We start from the raw sequence: 27,847 nt of genomic DNA, 5'->3' as shown, positions 1-27,847 counted from the left end.
TGGGTATGGGTACACTTAAAGCATTTATTTGAAATAAGCAGACCTTTCCCAAGAAAATAATCAACAGTCAGTCAATATCTAATTAATTCTTGGATCTACAAGTGGCTTGAACATTTTTTTAATCCTCTGTTTAAGTTTCATCTATCCATTTATGTCCCTGAATAGAATAATTTTCCTCTTAGATCACATTCATTCAAACTATGGCACAATTTTCCTGAGAGGTCATTTCTATTTCTTTTATTATCACTATTCTCTGAAGTATAACTTGCAGTATCACCATCGTATGAACTCCTATACCTGTAAGAACGATGATACAAATTCATTTCTTTCTGAAATACATATTTACATTCATAATTAAATCTACACTGTCATTTCTGTGCATACATTAATCAACTCACCATGTAGAACAAGACCTTTTTCATTCAGATTTATTGTATGCTTCCCTTTCCTTTTAATTTCACATAGAAAAATGTGCCTATTTTTCCTTTTATTTTATTGTTTAATTCATAGTAAGGTAAAGGTAAAGGTAAAGGTTCCCCCGCACATGCGTGCTAGTCGTTTCCGACTCTAGGGGCCGGTGCTCATCTCCGTTTCAAAGCCGAAGAGCCAGCGCTTGTCCGAGGACGTCTCCGTGGTCATGTGGCCGGCATGACTAGACGCCAAAGGCGCACGGAACGCTGTTACCTTCCCACCGTAGTGGTCCCTATTTTTCTACTTGCATTTTTACGTTCTTTCGAACTGCTAGGTTGGCAGAAGCTGGGATGAGTAACAGGCGCTCACTCTGTTACGCGGCACTCGGGATTCGACCCGCCAAACTGCCGACCTTCTGATCGACAAGCTCAGCGTCCTAACCCACTGAGCCACCACGTCCCTTACGTTTAATTCATACTATTTACCAATTATTCCTCTTGTAGTACAAGCCTCATGCCTCCTCATGCCATAAGTTTCACCAGCGGGCCCACAGATATTGATCTTTGATGCTCATTATGCCTTTAGTTAATCAAAGATTTCACTCTTTTTAATTAAGATACATAAGAAGGTATGGACTAAATAACCAACCTTAGGCATATCCATGCAACATGCAACATTCTCTATTAATAGTGATAAACAGTTTAGACATAACGTGGTCTATATGTCACAAGAACAACCAAAGCTTCATGCATGTTCACTCTATTTTAGGATTTGTATCCTACAGACTATTTTGCAAGTCAATGACTATTACCCATGTCATACCAACACAGTGCACTGGCACACAGGATAGAGAGGAATATATTAACACTTGGGGAACAGCATTTTTTTTTTTTAAAAATATCCTTTTTTAAAAAGAATGGGAAAGGAAGGATTTTTGTTTCTCCATCACCCCCAGCAGCTCATAAGATAGAATACTAATCAAATGACATTTCCTGAACTCTTGGTTAGTTGGAGGAAACTTGTTTGACACATGTCAGTCTCCTGTTTCCTGCACTGTGGTTGACAGCAGTGAAGGTAGTTGCAGGTCAGTGTCAAAGTACTTAGGAAGGTTCAGGGAGTAAAAATAGTGGTGATATAAAAATGCTTGTTGTTTCTTTTTTTTCTAGTTGGAGGACTTTAAGGTAAAGGTAAAGGTTCCCCTGCACATGTGTGCTAGTCGTTTCCAACTCTAGGGGCTGGTGCTCATCTCCGTTTCAAAGCCGAAGAGCCATCACTTGTCCGAGGACGTCTCTGTGGTCATGTGGCCGGCATGACTAGACGCCAAAGGTGCATGGAGCACTGTTACCTTCCCAATGTAGTGGTCCCTATTTTTCTACTTGCATTTTTATGTGCTTTCGAACTGCTAGGTTGGCAGAGGCTGGGACGAGTAACAGGCGCTCACTCTGTTATGCAGCACTCGGGATTAGACCCGCCAAACTGCCGACCTTCTGATCGACAAGCTCAGCGTCCTAAACCACTGAGCCACAGCGTCCCTTGGAGGACTCTAACATACCACAAATCAGTAGACAGCATCCTTTTCTCCTTAGCATATTTTCTGTAGGAGGACAACAGTTTGAACATAAAATCAAGCAATGTGATACCATCTTACTCCTCAAAAGAAACAAAATGGTTGCCACAGTTTGGAAAACTGCATGCTGAAATTTCCTGTCTGAACCACAGTTTGAACCACAACTTCACCACAAAACAAGGGTCATCTTGGTGTGATTAAAGAAGGCATTCCCAAGTGTCAAGCAGTGCATGACCAGGGAAAGAAGGTTCACATTTCATTAAACAGGTTTAATGCAGGAAACACAAGATTAAGTCAAAGGATCTTAGAAAATGAATAAGCACACTTTTCATCTTCATTTATGAACAAATTCATTAAGGTGAGGTCTCCGTGAGTTGCTTAATCGGCTTTTTCCTGGAATGTGAAACCAAAGAACTAGCTGACCTTTTCCTAGTTAAGCCTAGGATTGCAATATCCATCTGCTTTTCATTAGCAATGCCTTTGAACACTTCATTTATCCTTCCTTCGCTCCTCCCTTTGTTCTTTCCTTGATGTAGTCTTGATGCCTACATGCTTGGGAATTTGCTGACTGAGGCAGGCTGCTTCAAGTCACTCTCTAGCAAAAAGGGCCCTTCACGGATCTTCCTTCTTCCTTCTAAAAATATGCTTTGATTTTCATTAATAGGCCTGAGGCTGTTTATGTCTCTTTTGTAGCTTACTAGATTGGCTGTAACTCACAGTCCCCAACACATGAACTATTTATATTCTGCCTAGTGTGCTATAATTATAATAAGAGTTTTGGGGAAAATAGTCTTAATTTTCTCATCTTGACAAGAAGCAACAGATTTATTTTATTTTATTTATTTTATTTTAATTCCATTTATATCCCACCCTTCTCCGAAGACTCAGGGCGGCTTACAAGCTTAGCAGTAGCCTTCATTCTATGTATATGCCTGCTTATTAGGGCTTTCACACACACCCCAAGCGGCATTATTACAAAGTCAGCTTAATTGCCCCCAACAATCTGGGTCCTCATTTTACCTACCTCAGAAGGATGGAAGGCTGAGTCAACCTTGAGCCTGGTGGGATGCGAACCTGCACTAATTGCAGGCAGCTGGTGTTACTTAAGGAGGCATTAGCCCACTGCTCCACCAAGGCTCTAGATGGAAACTAGTCAAGGAGAGAAGCAACCTAGAACTAAGGAGAAACTTCCTGACAGTTAGAACAATTAACCAGTGGAACAACCTGCCTCCAGAAGTGGTCTGAAATGGTATAGGGTTTCCTGCCTGAGCAGGGGGTTGGACTAGATGACCTCCAAGGTCCATTATTATTATTATTATTATTATTATTATTATTATTATTATTATTATTATTATTATTGGTATTATTATTATTATTATTATTATTATTATTATTATTATTATTATTATTATTATTATTATTATTATTATCTTCTTTCAGGGGAATCCAGAAGAGGAATGTCAGTTAATTTGAACACTTTTCTGTGAATAAACATTGAACTCCTCTCTGTTGGATGAATGAGTAAAGCGGATTTTTAAAACAAATATAAAATATGTGAGTTCTCTTGTACAAATAATCAGACACCTTATCACTTTTAAAAAAAATAATCTTTTTAAGAATGGCAGCGGAATGAAAAACCTGTAACTCACATAGTCCCCAACACATGAACTATTTATATTCTGCCTAGTGTGTCTGCACTTGATATTAGCAGCTCAGCCAAATGCTATGATTTATTGGGATGTCTTTTTGTGTATACATATACATACACACACACACACACACACACACACACACACACAGAGTGTCCAGGCCCATCAAGCAAGATATAAATTTTTCATATGTATACATGTGTGTGTATTTCTCATTGGCCTGGTATAAATATCAAATTGTGTTGTTTGAAAACCATCCAAGGTCACTTGGGTGAGATCGGTAGTATAGAAATTTGATAAACAAAAATAAATAAAAATGATTACATTTTTATGACAATATTAATTTGTAATTCTAACGTGCCTATCTGGGGGTCCTAGAGTTGATCCCATTTATGAACACCATCTGCAAAAACAGGAATTGGCAGCTCCAATGGCTCCTACCCTCAGCAGTGTAGTTTATAAGCTCCCGAAGCTTGCGTGGAAACCCCATCCATTTGCATTGCTTCATATACCCCTGGTCTCTAATGCATCAATCACAGTCCATGTGCTTTGCATTTTAAACTCCATTATAAGAAATGAAATGGAGGGGAAAAGCCATATAGTAACACCCATTTGCTCAATTTCTTAGCAATTTCTCTTCCTCTTTTTCCTGCACTGCTGCTCTTCATCTACACCCACTGTACTGGAAATCCAGAGGCAAAGTTACTTCATTTACATCATATCTTCACTGCCCAGTAATAACAAATTACAGTTTACTGAGATTTTCCAGTAAACATGCATAAGCCTGCAACAGGTTTCTGGATGTAACAAAATGGACAATTCTGTGATTGTATAAGGATGCAGTATGGAGGCTGATACTGGATAAAGACGCTTTTAAATACTTTTCCCCAGTGCTTTCTTGCTGGATATGAGCCCCCCAAACAATGCCTTTTATTCCTTGAAAGAACATAGCCCAATTTTATTCTTATCCTCCTATCTTTCTTGCAAGGGCAGGGTAGGGTCAACAGAAAAGAAATGAAAAAGATTAAGTCCTTTCTTCCTCTACCAGTTTTCCATTTCAAAGTTCAGTTCCAGTAGTTGCGACATACGTAAGACAAAAAAAAAACAAACAACAACAATACAACAACACAAAAATTATAAAATGAAATGCAACCTAAAAATGCAAACGGTAAAGAACTCACATCTTGGGGAAGAAACTCAAGATTTACAAGTTTTTATTTGAATGAAAAGATCAGTTTGACTTTCCTTCACCTTTCCTTCCCAAGGTACTATATAATTTTCTCTCTCCCAGAAAGATAGAAACAACTAGGGTGGTTGTTTTCTGATTGCAGAAAATTTTGACAAGTTCCTAAGTTGTTTCTTTTGGAACTGGTAGGTAAGGATCCAGGTTTCCAGGTTTTGACTTTTTGATTCCTTCTAACAGCTGAGCATTTGAAGCAACAAGAGAGATCATAAAATGCACCAATCACAAACTACTTTATGTATGTTTTATTAGAAAGCAGAACTGGAATGTTATGTGGTTTAAAAGGATCAGACTCTTAAAAATAATACATACAAAGGTGACTTCTATTCATATCACAGAATTTAATCAGAATTGCATCTATCCAACCACAAAAGATCTGCTGAGAAAAAAATGCTTACTGCTTAATAATAATAATAATAATAATAATAATAATAATAATAATAATAATAATAATAATAATAATAATAATAAGTTGGAAGGGACCTTGGAGGTCATCTAGTCCAACCCCCTACTAAGGCAGGAAACCCTATACCATTTCAGACAAATGGCTGTCCAGTCTCTTCTTAAAAACTTCCAGTGTTGGAGCATTCACCACTTCTGGAGGCAGGTTGTTCCACTGGTTAGTTGTTCTAACTGTCAGGAAGTTTCTCCTTAGTTCTAGGTTGCTTCTCTCCTTGATTAGTTTCCATCCGTTGCTTCTTGTCCTGCTTTCAGGTGCCTTGGAGAATAGCTTGGCTCCCTCTTCTTTGTGGCAGCCCCTGAGATATTGGATCACTGCTATCATGTCACCCCTCACCCTTCTCTTCATTAAACTACACATACCCAATTCCAGCAACCGTTCCCTGTATGTTTTAGCCTCCAGTCCCCCAATCACCTTTGTTGCTCTTCTCTGTACTCTTTCTAGAGTCTCGACATCTTAACATTAACATTCTAGGAAATTAATTATTTATCATTGGTCATAGACAGAAAACAAAGGATACTGTTTATGATGTCCAGGAAAATCAGTGCAGCTTAAGTATTATCAATGGAAGGGGGAAGCTTACTTTTGTCCCAGGTGATTGTTGCCTTTATTATGATATATACACCATCTTACAACTCTACAATTAGAATAAGAGTCTCGTCTTCTTTCAGAGGAATCCAGAAGAGGAATGTCAGTTAATTTGAACACTTTTCTGTGAATAAACATTGAACTCCTCTCTATTGGATGAATGAGTAAAGTGGATTTTTAAAACAAATATAAAATATGTGAGTTCTCTTGTACAAATAATCAGACTTCTTATCACTTTTAAAAAAATTAACCTTTCTAAGACGTTCATAATCAGAATGGCAGCGGAATGAAAAACCAGTCCAGAGAATAGGAATCTCATTTCTATTTCTCTCCACATTTATATCTCCCACAAGCTTCTAGAATAGAATAACTTTTATTGTATAAACATTGTCTCTCTGAATTAACTTCATTTGAGGGCGATCATGCTCTATTTAAATGGCAAAATAGATGCAAGCAAAAATGAAAGAGTTAGGTCATTTTTATTTAGTTCCACTGAATGCTATTCATTATCTTTCTAATTGCATCATCAATGCCATCCTCATCATCTTTTCTACATTTGTTGGATTTTGTTGGAATAAGATTCATTGCCATCATAAATAAATAAATAAATAAGAAAGAAAGAAAGAAGGAAAGAAAGAAAGAAGGAAAGAAAGAAAGAAGGAAAGAAAGAAGGAAAGAAAGAAAGAAAGAAGGAAAGAAAGAAAGAAGGAAAGAAAGAAGGAAAGAAAGAAAGAAGGAAAGAAAGAAAGAAGGAAAGAAAGAAGGAAAGAAAGAAAGAAAGAAAGAAAGAAGGAAGGAAAGAAAGAAAGAAGGAAAGAAAGAAAGAAGGAAAGAAAGAAAGAAAGGAAGGAAGGAAGGAAGGAAGGAAGGAAGGAAGGAAGGAAGAATCTCTCCTAGTTGAAACTAATTTGCTCTTCTTTCCCCCTATTTAGTGTTTTATTATTCATGGATTGTCAGAAGTCTGATGAATTTTAAATGTTTAGGGAATTTTTCCTTAAGTATTCTTAAGAACCATTGTCCTCTGTAGCAAGCAAAGCTGAAGGTCTGCTAATACATTCTCCTTGAGGAATGTCTGAAGTGATTTCTAGATTAAGCCATCAAGACCTTCTGTTCTGCAAAAATGATTCTGTGCTGTGGTTCTTGGGCTTCTTCCATTGCAATCCACATCTACTCTTTAGAGTTTATTTTATTTTATTTACGGAAGTTTGAAAGTACAACCATGACAAAAGAGAAAAAAAAAACCACCTCTCACTTTCAAAGTTTAAATTCTTGATCAAGAGTTAAAACTCTAGTGACTGACAATTGACTGTGTTTGAAGGAACTTTTATGTTAGCCTTTTTACTCATCCAGAACCCCAGGGTTCTATGGAACACAATTTGAAGAATTCTGACTTAGAACATGTTAGGAAACAAGTTCTATTTGGTCTCCATCAATGTTATTTTTCCAGCTATAATTTAAAGGAGGGGTGAATAAGCTTCCCAGATGAGTCTTGTTTTAAGGGAAAATTGTAGGAGATGAATCCAATCAGCCAAGGACCTAGAAGGCTAGCAGGGAAATTTGCTTTTTTTCCTGCCTGTGTCAATGTTCAGCAGGAAATAATAAGTCCTTACTTAGTAGCACTGATAGAGGAGCTGAGGGAACAGAATTAATTGGTAAATAGAAATACAAACAGAAGTTCAAATGCAGATTGATGCTAGATATAGAGGGTAGAGTAGCTACTGTTTTACAGGAGATAGGTCTAAATTATATCAATAATATTGGCTGACCTTAGAAATCCATTTATTATTAAACTAATCAACTGCAAGCAATGTTTTTCTAGGAACTCTTACATTTTTGCCCTTTATAGCTCCATAAATTTTCAACAGCAAATGAACAGGCACACCAAGAATAGAGATTTATTGCCATGTGTTCTAAACTGCTAATGACTGTGCACATCTTTGTGTGAAAACATAGAAGGAGAGAGGGATGGGGAAAGCAAATTAGACTAACAGTAGTAGTAGCAGGAGTAGCAGCTCTAGTCTGGCATGCTACAGGTTTTGCATTCAAAGGCAAAGTCATCGGCTGAGGAATTCAAGCAAGGCTGAACACAAATGAGAAAAGAAATCCTTCCGTAATGAAGAGAGTGGATGAGAGTGAATAGGAAAGATGAGATTGTTTTTAGAGGAAGGAGGTTTATTACTTAGAAGACATTGATAGATTTCCTTGCACAGGTGAAATTTTAATAAGAGGAATGGTAAAAATTGGGGGGAAGAGGCTTGGTGGTCAAATTTTAAGAAATGAATAAGAAGTTTAGATAAAAGATTATCTTGTCTCTTCCCCATCCTTTCACCCTCCTTATATTTAAGTTTGTGAAAGAAACCTAGTAATTAACTTCTGTAGGCATCCCTGTAAAACAGTTTTTGAGATAACAACCAACTCCAGTATAAAACCTATCTGACTCCCTTTTAACAACCCTGTAATCCCTTAATTTGGGGTACAGTCAGGGCTATTTAGCCCTTAACAGTAGCTTTTGCATTAACCTTCTATATTGCTGCAGGTATCAGCAATGACTTTTTCTGGTATAAATCTGAGGACATATGCTTCTGTTTTATAGCCCTCTAGCTTCATTGTTCTCCTAAGAAAATGGGCTGACCAATCAAATTCCAGTCTGTGTTTGAGATGGGGTTCAAAACTGTTCTTTGTCAATAATTACCAAATTGGACATGTAGACTATTGGTCACTTCTCTCTTACTATAATGTTCCTCTGGTTATAGGGTGACCAGATTTTTGCAACTTTTGTTTTCTATGAGCTTTTCTTTATTTGGTTGGCTACCATTCATAAAAACATAAATGAAACAAATCTTGAAAAGAATCCATTCTATATGAAGAACTGATACCAACCCAATCATGACATATAACTGGATGAATAATGTTCTATAGTCCAGTCTGAAAATTATATAGGAATCCCCTGTTAGTTTTCCACTAATATTATTATGAATATTATGAAGCTTAAGGACAGCAGCTTTCTCAATGGAGATATTATTAGTGATTTGCACCTTCTCACCAAGCTGGCAATGGACAACCTCTGTTCCTGCTCTTGCATACAAGTTCCTTTTTCTCTGCTCTGAAAAATTTGAAATATTCCAAAAGCACTCCACAGCCAATCAAATGCAGTCAGTTCTGGAGTGGGTTAAGCCAGGAGTGGATACTTGGGAATAATTTTGAGTAGCATTCTCTCCAAGTATTCATATTGCACATAGTAACTAGCAAAGGCCTATTTCCTTGGGGAACTGAAGCTCTCTAGTTTATACTTAACATTCTGATTGCCAGAATTACAGGATGGCTGTGCCGGGAGGAGGGTAGAGAATTAGATTCTGTCTCTAATTAGATGTTTGCTCTTCATTTGAATTTCAGATGCTAGCTTTAATTTTAGAAACTTTCCCAGGAAGCAAAATGACTTTCTCTAGCAAAATGCACCTGGCTTCTTCAGTCTTTGTCTGATAGCTTGTCAATATCATGAAGTGAGCATGGAGTGGAGCCAACCATTGTCTCAGTACTTGAGAATCAAAACTTTTAGATGCAGGCATGTCAAACTGCCGCCCTGCGGGCCGGATGCATCAGACTAAAACCGTGCCCACCCTGTTGCTGGCAATGGGGAAAAAGTTGCGATACGTCACGCGGTGTCACATGACGTCATGAGTTTGATATGCCCTCTCAATTTTTAGGGACCATCTCCCATGAGTATCCTCTAGATACGCAGACTTCAGTTCCTAGGATTCCCCAATTAGGTTGGCCATTATTGAAAATTCTGGTAGTTGAAGTCTACATATTTAAAAATTGCCCAGACTGGGAATGCTGTTTTAAAATCTCCATGTAAATCTAAACTGCCAAGAACACATAACAATAGACAGCTCATTATTATGTATTATTAGGTAATTTAGGTAATGGTTAAGGCATCAAACTAGAAAGCTGGAGACTGTTCTAGTACTACCTTGGGCACAAAGCCAGTTGGGTGACCTTAAGCCAGTCATTTGCTCTCAGCCCTAGGAAGCACGTAATGGCACATAGCTTCCCAATAACTTCCCAAGAAAACTGCAGGGACTAATCTGGGTGATCGCCAGGAGTCAACACTAACAACCATTTGTCTGAAATGGTATAGGATTTACTGCTTGAGCAGGAGGTTGGACTAGAAGACCTCCAAGGTTCCTTCCAACTCTGTCATTATGTTACTGATTGTAATATATCATTGTAGCTTCACTGAATCCCAGGATATGTAGCCTGATGCAAGCCTTGTGAAAAGATCTAATTAATCAACCATGTCTGACTTCTATAAAGACCCATCTAATAAAGGAGAATATTTGTAGCTCATGGTTGAAATGAGAAGTCCTTGCTGCTCTCTGAGCTTGATTGTTTTCTTGCAGATGTTTCATTACCCAAACTAGGTAACATCTTCAGCACAGATGATGTTACCTAGTTTGGGTAATGAAACGAGTGCAAGAAAACAACCAAGCTCAGAGAGCAGCAAGGACTCCTCTAAGATCCATCTCTTTTTGATAGATATCAGTTTTGGATAGCTTAATGGGAGAAAGAGAGGGTAGATGAGTCAATCACATGACAAACATTTGCAGGGGACCAAACATATTACCACAGTATCTCTTTAGCATTCAAGGAGATAGAAAACAGACATATCTAGCTTATGGCAATGAATAGACAAGTAGTCACTAGCTTCTAAATTTATATTTAAATTACAAAGGAAGAAGGTGGAGTATTTTTTGGTAACTGCAAATTAGCAGATGGATATATACGATCTCATATAAATATAAAACCTTTGGAGCTTCGTAGTGTAACCTTATACTTATATTGTTAAAAACAAGTCTCTTTAGGGATTGCTGGATTTATTCCCAGATGGAGGACTTCAGTGCAAATTCTGTATTTGATGTAAGCAACAATGACATTATATATTTCCAATCAACTAACAATGATAGATGGTTTTGTTTTAACTTGTCTTCTCACTCTGCACTGTTTCTTTTCCTAAGGTTTCACTATGATATTCTGTGCTAAAATTGTTCTGATTTAAGCATTCCTTATCCTGGAAAATAAATTTATTGTTATGATATTTGATAAAACTACATGGGAAGATTTTAGCACTTCTGAGCTGAACACTGATAAAAGAATATATATATATAGAGAGAGAGTGACAAAAAAACACCAAACCCAAACCCAAAACAAACAAAACAAAAATCTCAACTAACCAAGCAAGGAAGCAATGAGAATTTAAACCATGAAATAAAACTGTGAATCCATTTCAAAATGCAATAAAACTTACAAATATATATTCTTGTTCTCTTCTCCAACGCACCTCCCTACAATCACCAAGACTGATGAACATTTTTTTTGGTCCTATTTCTGTTCTTTGAAATTTCTCCTTGTTGAAATGTAGTTAAATGTTTATAACTTCCTTTCCATTACCAATTGATGAAGACGAGTGACAGGTTTGCAGCTCCACAATTTACTTTTCACCATTTTAAGCATAATTTTACTTTGGAGCCCATTAAATGAATGTAAGCATTGAACAACTGTAGCAAAGAAAACTCTACAGAAATTAATACAGAATCCATTTACTGTGTAACACAAAAGCAATACAACTGGAAGATACTTACGTATTCTGTATCAGCCTTGGAGTCATAGTATTCAATATCTTCCTCCTGTAGATTAAAAGAAATAAGTGTGATAAATATACAGTGCAGGATCCAGGAAGATTTTTCACCATGATAGGATTCCTAAATATTAGTTGAGTCCAAATATCTCATAGGACCATGGATCCCTGAGGAATTATTAGAAAACTTTTGGAGACTTTTTTGAGGCAAGCCAGAGTTTGTGATTGGATTTTATTGATGAGGTGAAGGAACAATGCTGGGATGTATGTCTGGGAGGAGATTCCCCAAGGGCAGCTGCAACTCCACCACTTTTTCTGCCTGGCTTTTGCTGTAAGTCATAGTCTGTTGAATAGCTTATCATACTAAGCCAAGGACACTCCGTATCTCTTTTGATCAGCATCATGTATGTATGTCATTTGGAAATGTGTCAGTAGAAACACCAGAGCTTGCCATGAAAAATGCCTATTGACTAGGTAGTTGCATGAACAGTATGATCAGTTCCAAAAGAAAAATGCTTGGTGGCAGTGCATTGAGAGAGATGGCTGAACTAGGGTTCCTGTAGGCCAGAAAGGCTATTTTGTTGTAATCTATTACTTTTAAGTGAAAATCTACTTCTTAGGTGTAAACAAGATTGTTATGTTGATTGCTTTTATTTAATATCCTGTGACTATCACTGACTGTTGTATCTTATGATTTATGATGATTGTATTTTATGATCATGATCATGATTTATCACTTGTTGCTTGCATGTAGACTGAGGACTTATGCACTGGAGATAAATTCCTTGTGTGTCCAATCACACTTGGTCAATAAAAATTCTATTCTATTCTATTCTATTCTATTCTATTCTATTCTATTCTATTCTATTCTATTCTATTCTATTCTATTCTATTCTATTCTATTCTATTCTATTCTATTCCATTCCATTCCGTTCTATTCCATTCCATTCTATTCTTGAAATTCACATAAAAATGTTTAAATATATAAATGATTTACAAACCCACAATAGCTAGATACAGAAAACATGGCATGATAGAAAGAAGCCTCATTAGGGTGACATATCTATACAGGTGAACTCAGATGGCTTAAGAAATTCCATAGAACAGAGACAAATTACTAAATAAAAGCATACAAAATAATTGGCATGCTGCAGCTAGGTTTAAAAACATACCATTGTTAATCCATGTGTATGATCTACATAATTAAAGTAAAAAAATGCATGGGTTGTTAAAATAAAATGAACAAATTTTGTCTTTACTCCCAAAGGGCCAGCTTTCACTCATTGTTTGCCTTTTTTTTAACTGCAGCAAGAATGAGAGCAGGTTGCGATGGCACTAGCTTAAAACCAATAACTTCTTTTCTGAGCCTGAACAATGGTGATAAAAATGCTATTAATAATTCTTTCCTTTCTTTGGAGAGCTGTCCTGTGAACAGATGATTCTATTTCCACTTCATGCTATCTCTTTTTTTCATAATTCTTCTCTATGATGTTTCCATGTCATTCATATATCTTTTTGAAATATCTACTTCAGAATTCATATTGAAATATGTATTTCAAATGACCGTATTTCAAAATAGTTGTATTTTAATACATACTCTTGCAACATTTAAATTAAGAGAGAACTGTGTTAATGTTCAAAGATTTGCAAAAGACTTTGATTTGTTTATTTTATTTATTATGTTTGTATATTGATGAATCAGACAGACTCACAGTGATTTATAAGCAGAGGCAACTAAATCCATTAAATTACAAAGAGAAAACAGTAACATAAACCATTACTAATAAGGCAATATGGGAAGCTTGAAGACCTTTTGAAAAAGTTCTATTTTGATGTGCAACTAGTGAATTCCAATTCTATCTCTGAGAAGACGAATTTCCTCAAGGTAAGAGCAGGCAAGAACAAACACTATTGTAATTTCCCACCTTCACATTTATGGGAAAAATTCCTCACTGGGCATGAAAATGATGAATGGGTTGGCCCCATAAGGAGGAAGCATCCTGGAGAAACTTGGGAGCTCTACCACATATGTTAAAATCAAGCCTTGGTGGTGCAGTGGTTAGAATGCAGTACTGCAGGCTACTTCTGCTGACGGCTGTCTGTCTGCAGTTTGGCAGTTCGATTCTCACTGGCTCAAGGTTGACTCAGCCTTCCAGACTTCTGAGGTTGGTAAAATGAGGACCCAGTTGGGGGCAATATGCTGACTCTGTAAACCTCTTAGAGAGGGCTGTAAAGCACTATGAAGCAGTATATAAGTGCTATTGCTATTTTGAATTGTACCTCGAAGCCTCTGGAAAAATCGATGCAGTGCCTATCACATTGGCATTGTTTTCACCAACCAGTGGCAATTCCAAATAGCATTACAGTGATGTGGTTTATTTGTTATCAGTGCACTTCACAATCATCAGGGCCTTCTCATCTAGCTAGGATCACAACTGGCAAAACAGCCAAAGCTGGGCAAAATGACCCTTGTGCATGTCCTTTATCAGGAGTCGTAATTCCAGGAAGACTCCTAAATTTTTCACTATCTCATTACAAATTTGCTGAATTCAAGGCCTGCATTTCCAAAGGCCATATGAGTAGCTTATAATATTCCTCCTCCTAATTATGATTCTTTGAATGTATGAGAAGCATGGAATATATTCTTAGTCCTAAAGGAAGAATGTGTACTAAAACTGGAGATCTTAGACCAGTGATGGTGAACCTTTTAGAGACCGAGTGCCCAAACTGCAACCCAAAACCCACTTATGTATCGTTGGGTGCTGGGTGGGCATGGCCCATTGGGTGGGTGTGGCTGCGGTGGTAACGGCAAACTGGATGGGACTAAAAAGTTCAATCAATCAATTGCAACTTTGCGAGATCTTTTTTTCCCTGCGAAAAGTTGAAATTGATTGATTGAACTTGTTTTTTTTTTGCACACAGCAGCAGAGGCCTAAAGTGAAAAGGTTTTATAAAACCCAGCTGAAAGCATGCCATAGGCTGGTCACCACGGCCTTAAGACACTGTCCTTCCTTTTACCCAGAACCTCTAAACAGGCAATGAAATATTGGAGACTGAATTCATAATTCCAAAAAAAAAAAAAGAACTACATGCATTAAATATGCAGTAATTAGAAACGATTTGCATAGAAAGCTGTGTTCTAATTTCTCTTCTCTGCTAGGATACCAAGTAGCTGATCAAATTTATAAAGGGACCAGCAATTCAGAGAGCAAATATAGCAAAATATAATGCTCTATTCTACCCAAAGGGGTAATGTTAAAGGGCACTCAGAATTTGTATTCTGCAAGCAAGAATGGAGTGAGACTGAAGCGGCAGTGGTAGCGTGCTCTCCTCTGCAACTCACTCATCATCATCATGGCTCCAAGTGCATCCATCGGTGGCCCTGAAATTCTCACTGCCCTAATAGAAAAAGGATATTCTTCTGCATCTGGTTGTGTTGCAAGGATTGTAACCCACTTTGGAGATTCCAGGGTATGCAGGAAATTATATTTAAAACATGTCAAGAACTGCATTCTTCAGTCTATTTTAAATCCCTGAGATTATGGGCCACACATATAAAGTGTGAGAGAAATGAGTTAGAACAAATATACATGCTTTTCTTCTCCTGGGAACCAAGGAAAGATAGTGAGCTACTAAGAACATGTTTTCCAAGCCATTTCTTCCCAGCACTGGCTTTAATGTTCAAAGGGGCAGGGTCATTGGGAACTTTAAGGTTACATAGACAGAAAATGAACTTTTTAAAAGACTAATGAATGGGGAATACACTTCCGATGGAATGCATCTCATTCCATAAGAAGCAACACAATCTATGTGTTCCCTCACAGATCATGGCCATGTTCATGATGCCAGTTGTATTACTAGACTAGCTGTGCCCTGTTCAGTTTTCATTTCAGAGACATTTCCTTAGCTAAAGAATGACCAGGGGTGGGTGAAAAAAGCAATGGGACTGGGAGCAAATTATGGTGTTCTGTCGGCTTCTATTGAGTTTTCTTATGAGAAAAGAGAGTGTCTGAAATTTTCCTCCCTCCCTTTCCCTCCCCCCCCTTGCCTCCCCTCCCCTAAGATTGGCTGGGAACATTAAAAATTAAACTCTTGTGACCACAACAGCAGCACAGCAGTGGAGTAGCAGCCTGGAGCGCTGAAGCAGCCACAACGTCCCCAAATTTCATTCCCTCAAGAGTCATGGGTCCCAGATTTTGGAGACATCCTGCAAGAAAGCCCATTTGAGATAATCTGATTAAAAAATATTGCCCTATGCTGTACCATTTTTTTCCAATTAAAGGTCACAACAGTGAGAGTTTTAGCAGAAGATATAAATATAGATAGGTACAGATGATAGGAAACAATGTCTTCCAAAAAGTAGAACACAGAGAATATGCTTCCTATTTGAACACTAGTTTCTACTCTTTTTCTAGTTATAACCAAGACATCACTGTTGCTGTTCATAATAGTAGTAACAGTTCATAAACAACAGCCGGCTTGTTTTTGCACTGCGCTTGCTTAGCTCTTAAAGTGAAACTATCAATGTACGATGTACAAAGGATTTTGTTCATCAGCTGGCTTGTTGCAAAGCCTAAAGATGATTAGAACTGTGAGTGAGTGACCAGGCCAAGATCCCAAAGCTGACTTCTATGTCCAAGAGAGGGTTACAATGATCTCCCTGCTCCTTGTCCAACACTTTAACCACTGTGCTCTATACTGGCTCTCTTACCTAGACATGATTGAGAGTGAGGCAACTCAATTTACAGCTGTGAAGACAGCTTAAACCAAGCAGAAGGAGTTGAGGAGATATTTCTGGGTGCTCTCTTCCAAGTGGATTGATCTAGCAGTAGATGGGGTATGCCCGCCCCCTATGTCAACTTTAATTGCAAGAGAATAACAGACAGTTCCTAATAAGCAGGTATTGGTGGTAAATATGTAAAAAGATTTTATTCTCAATTATTTTAGTGACATTTGCAAGAGTACCTTAGCAAATCCTACGTAGAGTAGGAACATCTGATGAAAGTAATTGTAATTATAACAACAGTAATAGTACAGTAATAGCAACAACAGCAACAATACTAATAGAGTCGTGGTGGCGCAGTGGTTAGAATGCAGTATTGCAGTCTATTTTTGTTGACTGCCAACTGCCAGCAGTTTTGCAGTGCGATTCTCACTGGCTCAAGCTTGACCCTCCTTCCATCCTTCCAAGGTAGGTAAAATGAGGACCCAGATTGTTGGGGGCAATATGCTGACTGTGTAAACCACTTAGAGAGGGCTGTAAAGCACTGTGAAGTGGTATATAAGTCTAAGTGCTATTGCTATAGTTAACAGCAATTATTTGTATACAAATAATTCTACACAATGCTTATTCATATCCTACTTTAAATAATACAGATAATAGACTTCATATGCACTATTGCAGAAATCAACGTAATAGTCCTATAATATAGGTTAATATTAGTACCCACATAGAAGACTCCTAACATATGGGAGTCAGTATTCTCAAGGAGTAGTCTCATGTCACTTGTCTCTTGAAACAAGATTTTAGATGATACTGTAAATCTGGATTCTCCATTATATCAGAATTCATCAAAATGCTACAGATTTTTTTGACCAATGTTTACTTTTCTTTTTGTTTTACTGCTAAGTTTTTAAATCAAAAGTTTCCTGCTTCCCCTTGCACGTGCCTACACATAATCAGCAATTTCAATTATACACATTTCATGGTATGAAAGTCAATTCAGTAGACATTCCCTCTGCAAGCTTCTATTCTTAATACCTAAATATCAAAGGATAAGAGCTGCACAATGTCATCAGCAGTGCAGCAGAAACAACCTTGCTGCTATTTCTGTAGAAAGAATCCCAAACATGCAAATTATATAATTAAATGGTTATAAAGCAGCCAAATATGAATTTCATAATCTGTATACGGTGTTTTGCTGTACAGTTTTAGTCAGCACTTGGAAGAAATATAATTGTACATTGAAAGGGGTATCTTTTCCTGCATATATCCTCAATTTATCAAGCTGCAGTAATGAGGCCAATTGGATTATAAGTTAACTTGACCTGTATGGCTAGCAGAATCTTTCTAATGGTAGCCCCAGATCTAGAGAACTCATACAATAGAATAATAATAATAATAATAATAATAAATAATAATAATAATAATAATAATAATAATAATAATAATAATAATAATAATAATATAAAGTTGGAAGGGACCTTGGAGGTTATCTAGTCCAACCCCCTGCTCAGGCAGGAAACCCTATACCATTTCAGGCAAATGGCTGTCCAGTCTCTTCTTAAAAATCTCCAGTGTTGGAGCATTCACCACCTCTGGAGGCAGGTTGTTCCACTGGTTAATTGTTCTGTCAGGAAGTTTCTCCTTAGTTCTAGGTTGCTTCTCTCCTTGACTAGTTTCCATCCGTTGCTTCTTGTCCTGCTTTCAGGTGCTTTGGAGAATAGCTTGACTCCCTCTTCTTTGTGGTAGCCCCTGAGATATTGGAATACTGCTATCATGTCACCCCTCACCCTTCTCTTCATTAAACTACACATACCCAATTCCAGCAACCGTTCCCTATATGTTTTAGCCTCCAGCCCCCTAATCATCTTGGTTGCTCTTCTCTGTACCCTTTCTAGAGTCTCGACATCTTTTTTACATCGTGGTGACCAAAACTGGATGCAGTATTCCAGGTGTGGCCTTACCAAAGCATTGTAAAGTGGTATTAGTACTTCACTTGATCTTGATTCTATCCCTCTGTTAATGCAGCCTAGCACTGTGTTGGCTTTTTTGGCAGCTGCAGCACACTGCTGGCTCATATTGAAGTGATTGTCTACTAAGACTCCGAGATCCCTCTCACAGTTACTACTATTGAGCAAGGTACCACCTATACTATACCTATGCATTTGATTTTTCCTGCCTAAATGTAGAACCTTACTTTTTTCACCATTGAATTTCATTTTGTTAGATAGTGCCCAGTGTTCGAGTCTGTCCAGATCCTTCTGTATCTTAAGCCTATCTTCTGGAGTATTGGCTATTCCTGCCAGCTTGGTGTCGTCTGCAAATTTGATGAGTTCCCCATCTATCCCCTCATCCAAATCATTAATGAAGATATTGAAGAGCACTGCTTTTTAATATTTTTAAATGTTTAATAATTATCTACTCTAGATCTATTTATTTAGTAGGTTGTATCTCCTTTAAGGGACGCGGTGGCTCAGTGGGTTAAGATGCTGAGCCTGTTGATCAGAAGGTCGGCAGTTTGGCCGGTCGAATCCCGAGTGCCGCGCAACAGAGTGAGGGCCTGTTACTCGTCCCAGCTTCTGCCAACCTAGCAGTTCGAAAGCATGTAAAAATGCAAGTAGAAAAATAGGGACCACTCCGGTGGGAAGGTAACAGCGTTCCGTGCGCCTTTGGTGTCTAGTCATGCCGGCCACATGACCACGGAGACGTCCTCAGACAAGCGCTGGCTCTTCGGCTTTGAAACGGAGATGAGCACCGGCCCCTAGAGTCGGAAACGACTAGCACACATGTGCAGGGGAACCTTTACCTTTTACCTTTATCTCCTTTAAATATTGGCCAAAAATCCAGACTGACTTCTATTACTAACTGGAAGTTTACTTGCTATGTATTCATACATCTATTCAGCATTGCATATGCTCTACCAGAACATCGTGCATTACAAAATTGCTAACTTTATCATGGTGAAGATTTTCTATAAACGGCTGAGAAGGGCTAATTATTCTTTGGCACTATCATAGGGATGAAAACCTGCTTAGCTAAACTAATTTCCTCTTTCTTCTCCAGAATGCTAAAACTACAGGTAACAAAAGTATTTTGATTTAAAGAGACCTCTAGAATTAGCAGGAAGCTGTTCATTATTTAACAAAAAACTGGGTGTTAGCAGAAAATTTACATTCAGTACAAAAAAACAAAACAAAAAACTAGCATTCATAATATTAAATATTAATTAAAAGTGTTCATCATGTTTTCAGATTGTTATATTTTATGTCTTTGTCTCTTTCGTGCCAGCTCCTAAATGTATACACATAGTGCTTCATTACGTCTTGGAGAGCAGATTATTTAGCCTCTAGATCAGTGATGGCAAACCTTTTAGAGACTGAGTGCCCAAACTGCAACCCAAAACCCACGTATGTATCATCGGGTGCCGGGTGGGTGTGGCCCATTGGGTGGGTGTGGCTGCAGTGGTAATGGCAGACTGGGTAGGACTAAAAAGTTCAATCAATGAATTCCAACCTTGTGAGATCTTTTTTTCCCCCGCAAGAAGTTGAAACCTTTTTTTTTTTGCACATGACAGAGGCCTAAAGTGAAAAGGTTTTATAAAACCCAGCTGAAGGCCTAGGACTGGGGTGATGGCACGCATGCCCACAGAGAGGGCTCTGTGTGCCACCTGTGACACACGTGTCATAGGTTCGCCACCACGGCTCTAGATCTTCCTGCCTCTCCTAAACTCATACAACTAAACTATGAAGATTGGTTTTATATAGATGAGGCTTTATAAATGGTTCCAGATGAGTTGTAGGTGAAAAGAATGGTTGTTAGTGTTACAGAAGTAAAAATCAAAAATATTTATATCTCCTAATATACAGACACTTTCTATCAGACAAGGAGCTCATCCCAGGCAGAGCTTTGTTTTTTCAGATCTGGAAGAAGGCTTGAGCCCTGTTGCTTTATCCCCAAATGTAGTTGTTGTCTGATATCTGTGACATCTATTGGTTTCAAAAGATCGTTTCAGATTGTGGAAACTTCCCCGCCATCAATATTTTGGCTATTATTTCTTTTAAATTACATTGCAATAGAGCCAGAAATAAATTGCTCAGCTCCTAAACACTAAGCTCATAGAGATCCTGAAGTGGTATAGTAACCTTGCATGGAGGTGTCCTGATTTTAAGCTGTAAACCTCATGGCTATACTGTGTATACTGTACATATACAATATTTTTGTGACCTTTTGGCCTTAATGAAGATGCTGTTAAGTTACCAGATGGATAGTTCCCTAGCCACAGCTCTGTCCTCTTAAAAGGGAGTAGAGAGGGCTTTAGTTTGGTGGTCTGTTCTCAAGGCCAGCCTAGGCAGTATTGATTTTATTAATTAATATTCAACTAATAATTTTTATTCCGGATATGCTGCTTTTACTGATGGGTATTAGTAAAAATATTCACTAATTCTCCACATTGGTGTAAGGATATGCCCTGATTCTTCTCATCTAAAAGATAGAAAAATGAATGTGATATGTATTGGAAGTGGCTAGGTTATCCATTTGAGGATAAAACTTCTAAAAAAGAAGCAAGCATAGATGGTACCTTACATTAACTGCTTAAGTAAGGACAGGTTAAGAAACATACATAAGAATGTAAGCAAAATGCAGTACGTAAGAACATGTTAAGACAGTGGTCCCCAACCTTTGCATCTTGGTGGCCTGACTGGGGGAGGAGAGGGGAACTGGGCTGTGTGAGCAGTGGGCTGGCGCACGCACACACACAGCCCCACTCATGCAAGAGTGGGTGCCATTTCATACTCTTTCAGGCTTCTCTGCGCCAAAAGCTTTTGCAAAGGGATGGAAGACCTGAAGCAGTGTGAGATCATTCCGTTGAAGCCTTTTGTCCATTTGCAAAAGCAAAAGCAGAGAAAAGAGACTTTGGGGGTGTGGTCTCGAGCTCCTTCAGACTCCCTGAGGCTGCCAGACCCGCCAAAAGCAGATTGGGTGTCCTGTACAGGCAGCTTCAGTGAATCAGCGAAGCTGAGCACTCAGCCTCTGCTCTCAACGCTCCACTTTTGGTGCATTGGGAGAAGGCAGCTTGGCGGCCTGGCTGGTGTGGGGGAAGAGGGGCATGAGGCTACGTGAGTGGTGGGTTGGCATGCAAGAAAGAAGAGAAGTCTTTGGGGCGATGTTTGTGCAAATGGAGATGCACACATGCACCTGCCCGCTTCTCGTGTGGCCTGATAGTGGGCTGCAGCCCAAGGGTTTGGGACTCCTATGTTAAGAAACAAGACCACACCAGTTTTCGAAAATAATGTTTTTAATATGTATAAGAAACTGTGAGACATCACTTTCAAATAGGAATTTGCACATGATATTTGTCACCATTTTGTACCGTACTTGTAATAACAATAACAATAATAATAAGTTGGAAGGGATCTTGGAGGTCATCTAGTCCAACTTTGGAATTAGTTATTTCTAAAATGAAAAGCAGATAATATAAACAGATAAATGAACATGCAGTATAAGGATAGTACAAAATGGTGGTGGGTTTTTTTGGTAAAATATATGTTATTTAATTAAATTCATGCACCTTTCCAATAGCAAATTGTTCTAGATTGCCTGTCCTTGCTCTTGGAGATAATGTAACATAAGATCTAAGCATGCTGTTTCCACATTTCTTCTTCTAAAGCAGAAGAAAATCCATGGTTTATGATTGCAGCATGCCAAGGACCTCTCATAATTCAAGCTCTTCTAATCCTCAGGTGGACTTTAATATTTCTTGGTTGTATGGACCCTGATAAATCTGTTTTGGCTGCTTCTGTGTCATTGTGCTGCACTAATCTCTCTGTGACAGAAAACTGTGCCTTGTAGTCTTGCTGTGAGATCAGAGGTAAAGGAGCCAGGGGAAAAGAAATCGAAATCTAACACCTGCACCGGGTAGAAATGTAAGGCTTCAATTCCGGACTGAAGTTCTTCCTCCAGCCTTTGTATCAGTGTAAGATGTATATAGCCTGGCTCACATATAGTCTTACATGCGTCCTATGGGGAAAAAAAAATCTCTAGCATAACTAAACCATTTGCCGCAAGAAAAAGCAAGAAATGTTTTCCTAAACAGCACACATTGGCTTTTTCTAGAATAGCTAACATATAACTCGGAGGCTCCAACTCGGAGGCTCCAACTGGTACAGAATGCGGCCGCGAGAGTTGTCTTGGGAGTTTCCCGGTACTCCCATGTTACACCTTTGCTCCGCGAGCTACATTGGTTACCAGTTGTCTTCCGGGTGAGGTTCAAGGTTTTAGTGATGATTTTCAAGTCCCTACATGGCATGGGTCCGGAATACCTCGGGGACCACCTGCTGCCGGCGTCAACTCCCCTCCGCCCTGTGCGTTCCCACAGAGAGGGCCTCCTCAGGGTGCCTCCAGTCAGAGAATGCCGGCTGGTGGCCCCCAGGGGGAGGGCCTTCTCTGTGAGCGCCCCGGCTTTGTGGAATCAACTGCCGGTGGAGCTCCGGATGGCACCGGATCTCAGCTCCTTCCGGCGCGGGTTAAAGACCCACCTATTTGAACAAGCTGGCCTGGCCTGATGGGGAGTTAATTTGGGTTTTAAATATTTGTATATTTTACTGTTTTATCTTGGGCATTAATTTAATTCTATTTTAACTTTTGTAGTTTTGTACTTTTATTATATGCCCTGTTCACCGCCCTGAGTCCCTTGGGAGAAGGGCGGTATAAAAAATTTAATAAAAATAAAAAAATAAATAAATAAAACCATCAGAAACCTTACTACATCTCTTTTGCTATCAATCACAAGTTTCACAGCATTGTCTATTTTAGAACAGTGTCATACTTCACCTGGCATATGGCTTTAGGCCATCCAAAGTACAACACCGATCACATATGTATATATATATGTTTTCTTTTTCTTTACTATATTTTTTCTTTTTTCTTACCTTTCTCTTTCTCTGTTGTTTCTTTCTTTTCTGCACCTTCTACTTTTTTTTTTTAAAAAAAAACAACAACCCCGTTTTTATCAGTTTTGGCTGTTGTAATTATAATCTTTAGATAAAATTATTATATTAAAAAAGATACTAAAAACAAGTTACAAGGTCAATTCTACATTTGCAAATGTGATTATGCTTACTCTAAAATACCAAAATGTCTGAGGAATAATGTAAGATTTTGTTGCAATCAACACACAAACAAGCAATAGCAAAAGCCCAAGAAACTGGTGTTCCTGCTTTGTGCGGATTTATCCCCTGGGCAGATTAACTCTCTACAACTTTCCCAACTGCCCTCTGAACCCAGTGTTCTGTTTAGCATTCTGTTATATAAGGTAGATTGAGTTCTATGTCTTGAAACCATATTCAGTATTACAATACGGAGAATGGATTTAATCTATGCCATGTTTAGGACACACAAAATATATAGATTGTATCAGGCTTCTTGCTATGTCAAATAATCTCCTTGCAAATCCCGGCTCAGCATGATCAGTAATGAAAGAAAATAATCTAGGAGGCTCAAAATTTGGCAGCTAGTAGATGGAAGGAAACAAGACCAGAAAGGGTAAATCAGTGGATCACCAGCAATATTTCTGATATATGAAAACCTCTGGCATTGCACTCGCTTACTAGTAAGATAGAGAGTTCTAGCCAGATAAGGACTAGTAAGCAAAGTTATGAAGGCTTTGCTGCCAGCAGCAACTACTTTTATAGAATGCAAGACTATCATAGCAGTAAACATCTATTCTAGACCTTTTGCTCCAGCCAAAAGGATTTCACTATTTGCTCCTACATAAAAAGAATGTGGAGTGTCCAACCAACTGATCAAAGAGAGAAGCAACCTGGAATTAAGGAGAAAGTTCCTAACAGTGAGGACAATTAACCAGTGGAACAGCTTACCCCCAGAAATCGTGGGCGCTCCATCACTGGGGGCTTTTAAGAAGAGACTGGGCAGTCACTTGTCTGAAATGGTATAAGTTCTCCTGTTTGAGTGGGCGGCTGGACTAGAAGACCTCCAAAGTTCTATTCTATTCTATTCTATTCTATTCTATTCTATTCTATTCTATTCTATTCTATTCTATTCTATTCTATTCTATTCTATTCTATTCTATTCTATTCTATTCTATTCTGTTTGTCTCTGTCTGTAATGGATAAGATTTTCCGAAGGAAAGGTAGAAAATTAAGGAAGGGAAGGCTTTATTGGGGGAGGAAAGTTTTAATAAGAAAACATTCAGATTTCTCACCTGTCCCTGGGTAAGAAATTCAGGAAAATAATGGGGAAGCAAGGTATGGTTAGGAATACCTACGTGAGATACAAAGGAAAATGAATAGAAGGGAAAGTTGTAAATGTCATTTGTATAGTGATGGCACCTTGCGTCAAATCATGGAATATCTTCCTGCAGCAATTTCAGACAGACATTCAAAAGCAGGGGGGAAATGATGAAATGCTGCAGTTAAAATGCCATTGGACTGAGCAGTCAACATACCATGCTGTCCATTGGAGATTATCTTGCAGAAAGTAATGACTACCATCTCATGGCAATTTCAATTCCCATCTGGCAGAGAATATCTGTAATGGTATGTGGGAATAACTTTAGTGGACCGGAGGAAGAGCTGCAGACCTGAAAAAGGTATCTCAGCCAACAGAAGGAAAAGGGGTGTGGGAAACATCTCAGAAAGGCTCTTTCCTAGTTTTTTGGAAAGTTAAAGTAAAGGTGGGGAAAGGGGTTTTCAGACCTGCAAGATGCTGTTCCTGTAACCTTACAATACTGGTAGTGTTAGTACTCATGGTTTGTGCCTCTTGCCTGGACTACCTTGAAGGGCTAACAGTGGCTATAAGGATACACTGGGTAGATGGCATCTGAGATCTAATAGAATCAAAGGAAATAGGGGATGACTGATTTTTTTAATATACTGTATAGTATTTCTATCTCCCCCTTTCAATAAAATAGCGCCTGAATATTTTCCACCAATTTCAAATGAAGCAGAGGGGATATTTAGGAGCTTGCACTATATTATCAATTTACCTGTGGGGGTCTTGCTTGTCATATTCTGATGGAACAAAATGACAGCTGAAAACTTCATTGCTAAGCGGGACACCTGCTTCTAGTAACATATGGCATAGGTCTAGGGCAGGGATAGGCAACCTTGGCTCTTTTATGACTCATCGACTTCAACTTCCAGAATAGCTGACTCAGGAATTCTGGGAGATGAAGTCCATGAGTCATAAAAGAGCCGAGGTTGCCTATCCCTGGTCTAGGTATCTGAGGAGCCATCTTGCCCCAAAGGGACTAGCCTATCCCACTTACTTCAGTGGAATGTGTCTGCTTTGGACCCTGTTGGCCAACAGTTCTGGCTAGGGAGGTCAACAAACAGAGCCTTGCCTGCTGTCGCACCAGCTCTGTGGAACACTCCACCACTGGAGGAGGTGAGAAGTGCTTCCATGCTTCTGATCTTCCAGAAAGGTATTAAAACCTGGTTTTGCTAGAAGGCCAACTCAACATTGGGGGGAGGGGTATGAACAAGAGCTCATCCATCACCATCATGCCATCCATTTCCTTGGTTCTAGTTATTTTATATAGAATTTGTAATTTTAATTGTTTCTATATTTATCATTTTATTGTCTGTAAGCTGCCCAAAGCCAAGGGCCCACCATTTTTGAAATCTTAATAAGAAAACTGCAAAAATGATGTGTCCAGGCAATCATGAGGAATCAGTACAAACAAATGTGCTGTGAGACCACAACCTGAGGTGTGAAGGACACCAGTGAAACACAGGGGAGTCCTTACAGGAAGAAGCACATCTTCAAGCATGTGGTCATCAGAATTTCCTTTCCCCCATACTTCTTTTCTAAAGCCTACAGAGAAATCTATCTAAGGGCCAGGGTCATTGCTGTGGCAGACCCAGAAGGAACCATTTTATCATATTAGAGTTGCTGTGAAGCAGTCTGGAGTGAACTCTTCTATTACATTAGTCATTTCTTTAAAGCTGTGTTTCTGAATTGACTTTTGCCTTACAGTTGCCTATAAAAAACAATCCTTTCAACTTTAAAACAAGCTTTTAAACCATTGCACTCATCAAAAGAAGAACACATTTTAAGAAGGGAGAGTGCAGGTAATACAACCAATGGAACCCAAGTGAAAGCAAAAGTCATGGTAACCTAATTAAACCTGATTAAAAGAGGAGGGGCCAATTTAAACCCCCTTGGACAGAGTATTCCTCGATAAAAATGCCAGCACAGAGAAGGCTTCCATCATGTTCCATCCATTGCCTACCTCTTGCTAGTTGGATACACAGAGAATTTGCTGAAGCACATCTTAACCTCAGCAGAGAATAAATGACCAGCTGACAGTGTCCATCCAGCAAGTGACTAACTGTGCCTGCAGTGCTGATTTCTATCTTCTCCACTTCTCGGCTTTCATTAATATTGGGAATGGAGGGCCTGGAATTAGCTGGCACTTGCAAATATGCCTGCCTGATTTCTGATTCCTTTGGCTTCCTCAGCTAAGAGATTTTTTTCCTCCATTCTCAGGAATGAGAATGAGTATGAGGGAGAACATCCAGGAGGAGAAGGAAGAGGATGCCAGGTTTCCAGTTTTGGCCCAGACTAATTTCCCTAAAGTCACAGATACTTCTTTCAGAAAATGGTAGCCCTTAGAAATGCCCATAGCCAGGGAGAATCTGGAGGGAAAGTAGATTTTATCATATATTTTCCCAATGCTGAGTCTCTATCTCTACATAAGATACAACCCTCAGTCATCCAAAAAAGTTGGTTTTAGGTTATTGGTTCACAAATCTCATCAATTAGCTCCTGCTAACACAGCCAATAGTCCATGATAGTCCAGGGATAATTTTTAAAAAGCTGGGAAATTTAGAGGAGACTCTGGAACAACATGGGATTGCGTTCTGACATTATATTCATTTCCCCAGTATATCTTCCTCCTTCCCTTCCTTTATTTGGTTTACAGCCCACTTTTCCTTAAGGAGGTATACATACCTATCCCGTTTTCCCTACAATCTCTCTTTGATGCAGGTTAGGCTGAGAAAATATATTGAGCTCAAAATCAGCCTGTGAGCTGCTACGGCTAAGAGTAGATCAGAAGCTCCTGCACTGTGTGTCCTATTACACAATGTTGGCTCTTTATGGTGACTGCATTACTTGCTACTGTAGCTCATTTTAAGTCAAGAAGAAAGCTCATGAGCCTGCCTATACAGCTTAATGCAACAAACACAATATTTTGTTATGTGAAGAAAGTACTGTCCCTGCACCCAACCAAGAACAGGACAGCGGTAAATAAGAAGCCTCTCTGCATAATGAAAATATCTAAAAATACTTGCCACAGGGTGGCAGTAATAAAAAAAACCCGTTTGTTTGTATCCCAACTTTGTTATTTTTACAAATAACTCAAGGTACTCAAGAACATATCCAACCATCTTCCTCCTATTTTTCTTACAACAACAACAACCCTGTAAGGTGGGTTGGGCTGAGAAAGAGAATCTGGCCCAAGGTCACCCAGCTGGCTTTTCATGGCAAAGGTGGGACTTGAACTCACAATCTCTCACTTTCTAGTCTGTTTCCTTAACCACTAGACCA

At 38.8% G+C, this 27,847-nt stretch overlaps 1 protein-coding gene across 1 annotated transcript in view; it reads right to left on the bottom strand.

Moving 5' to 3' along the window:
• The window catches only part of CACNA2D2 (calcium voltage-gated channel auxiliary subunit alpha2delta 2), a gene marked incomplete at both ends in the record, with an annotated part of 699,157 nt that overhangs the window by 210,210 nt on the left and 461,100 nt on the right, over positions 1-27,847 (bottom strand). The window contains one exon of the mRNA XM_083355340.1: positions 11,558-11,602. Coding sequence (XP_083211466.1) covers positions 11,558-11,602 — 45 coding nt within the window. The remainder of the gene's footprint in view (positions 1-11,557; positions 11,603-27,847) is intronic.

The sequence above is a fragment of the Vipera ursinii genome, assembly GCF_947247035.1.
Source record: "Vipera ursinii genome assembly, chromosome: 2".
Classification (NCBI taxonomy): domain Eukaryota; kingdom Metazoa; phylum Chordata; class Lepidosauria; order Squamata; family Viperidae; genus Vipera; species Vipera ursinii.
Note: the sequence above shows the minus strand (reverse complement) of the source record. Positions and strands in the feature narration are given on the sequence as shown.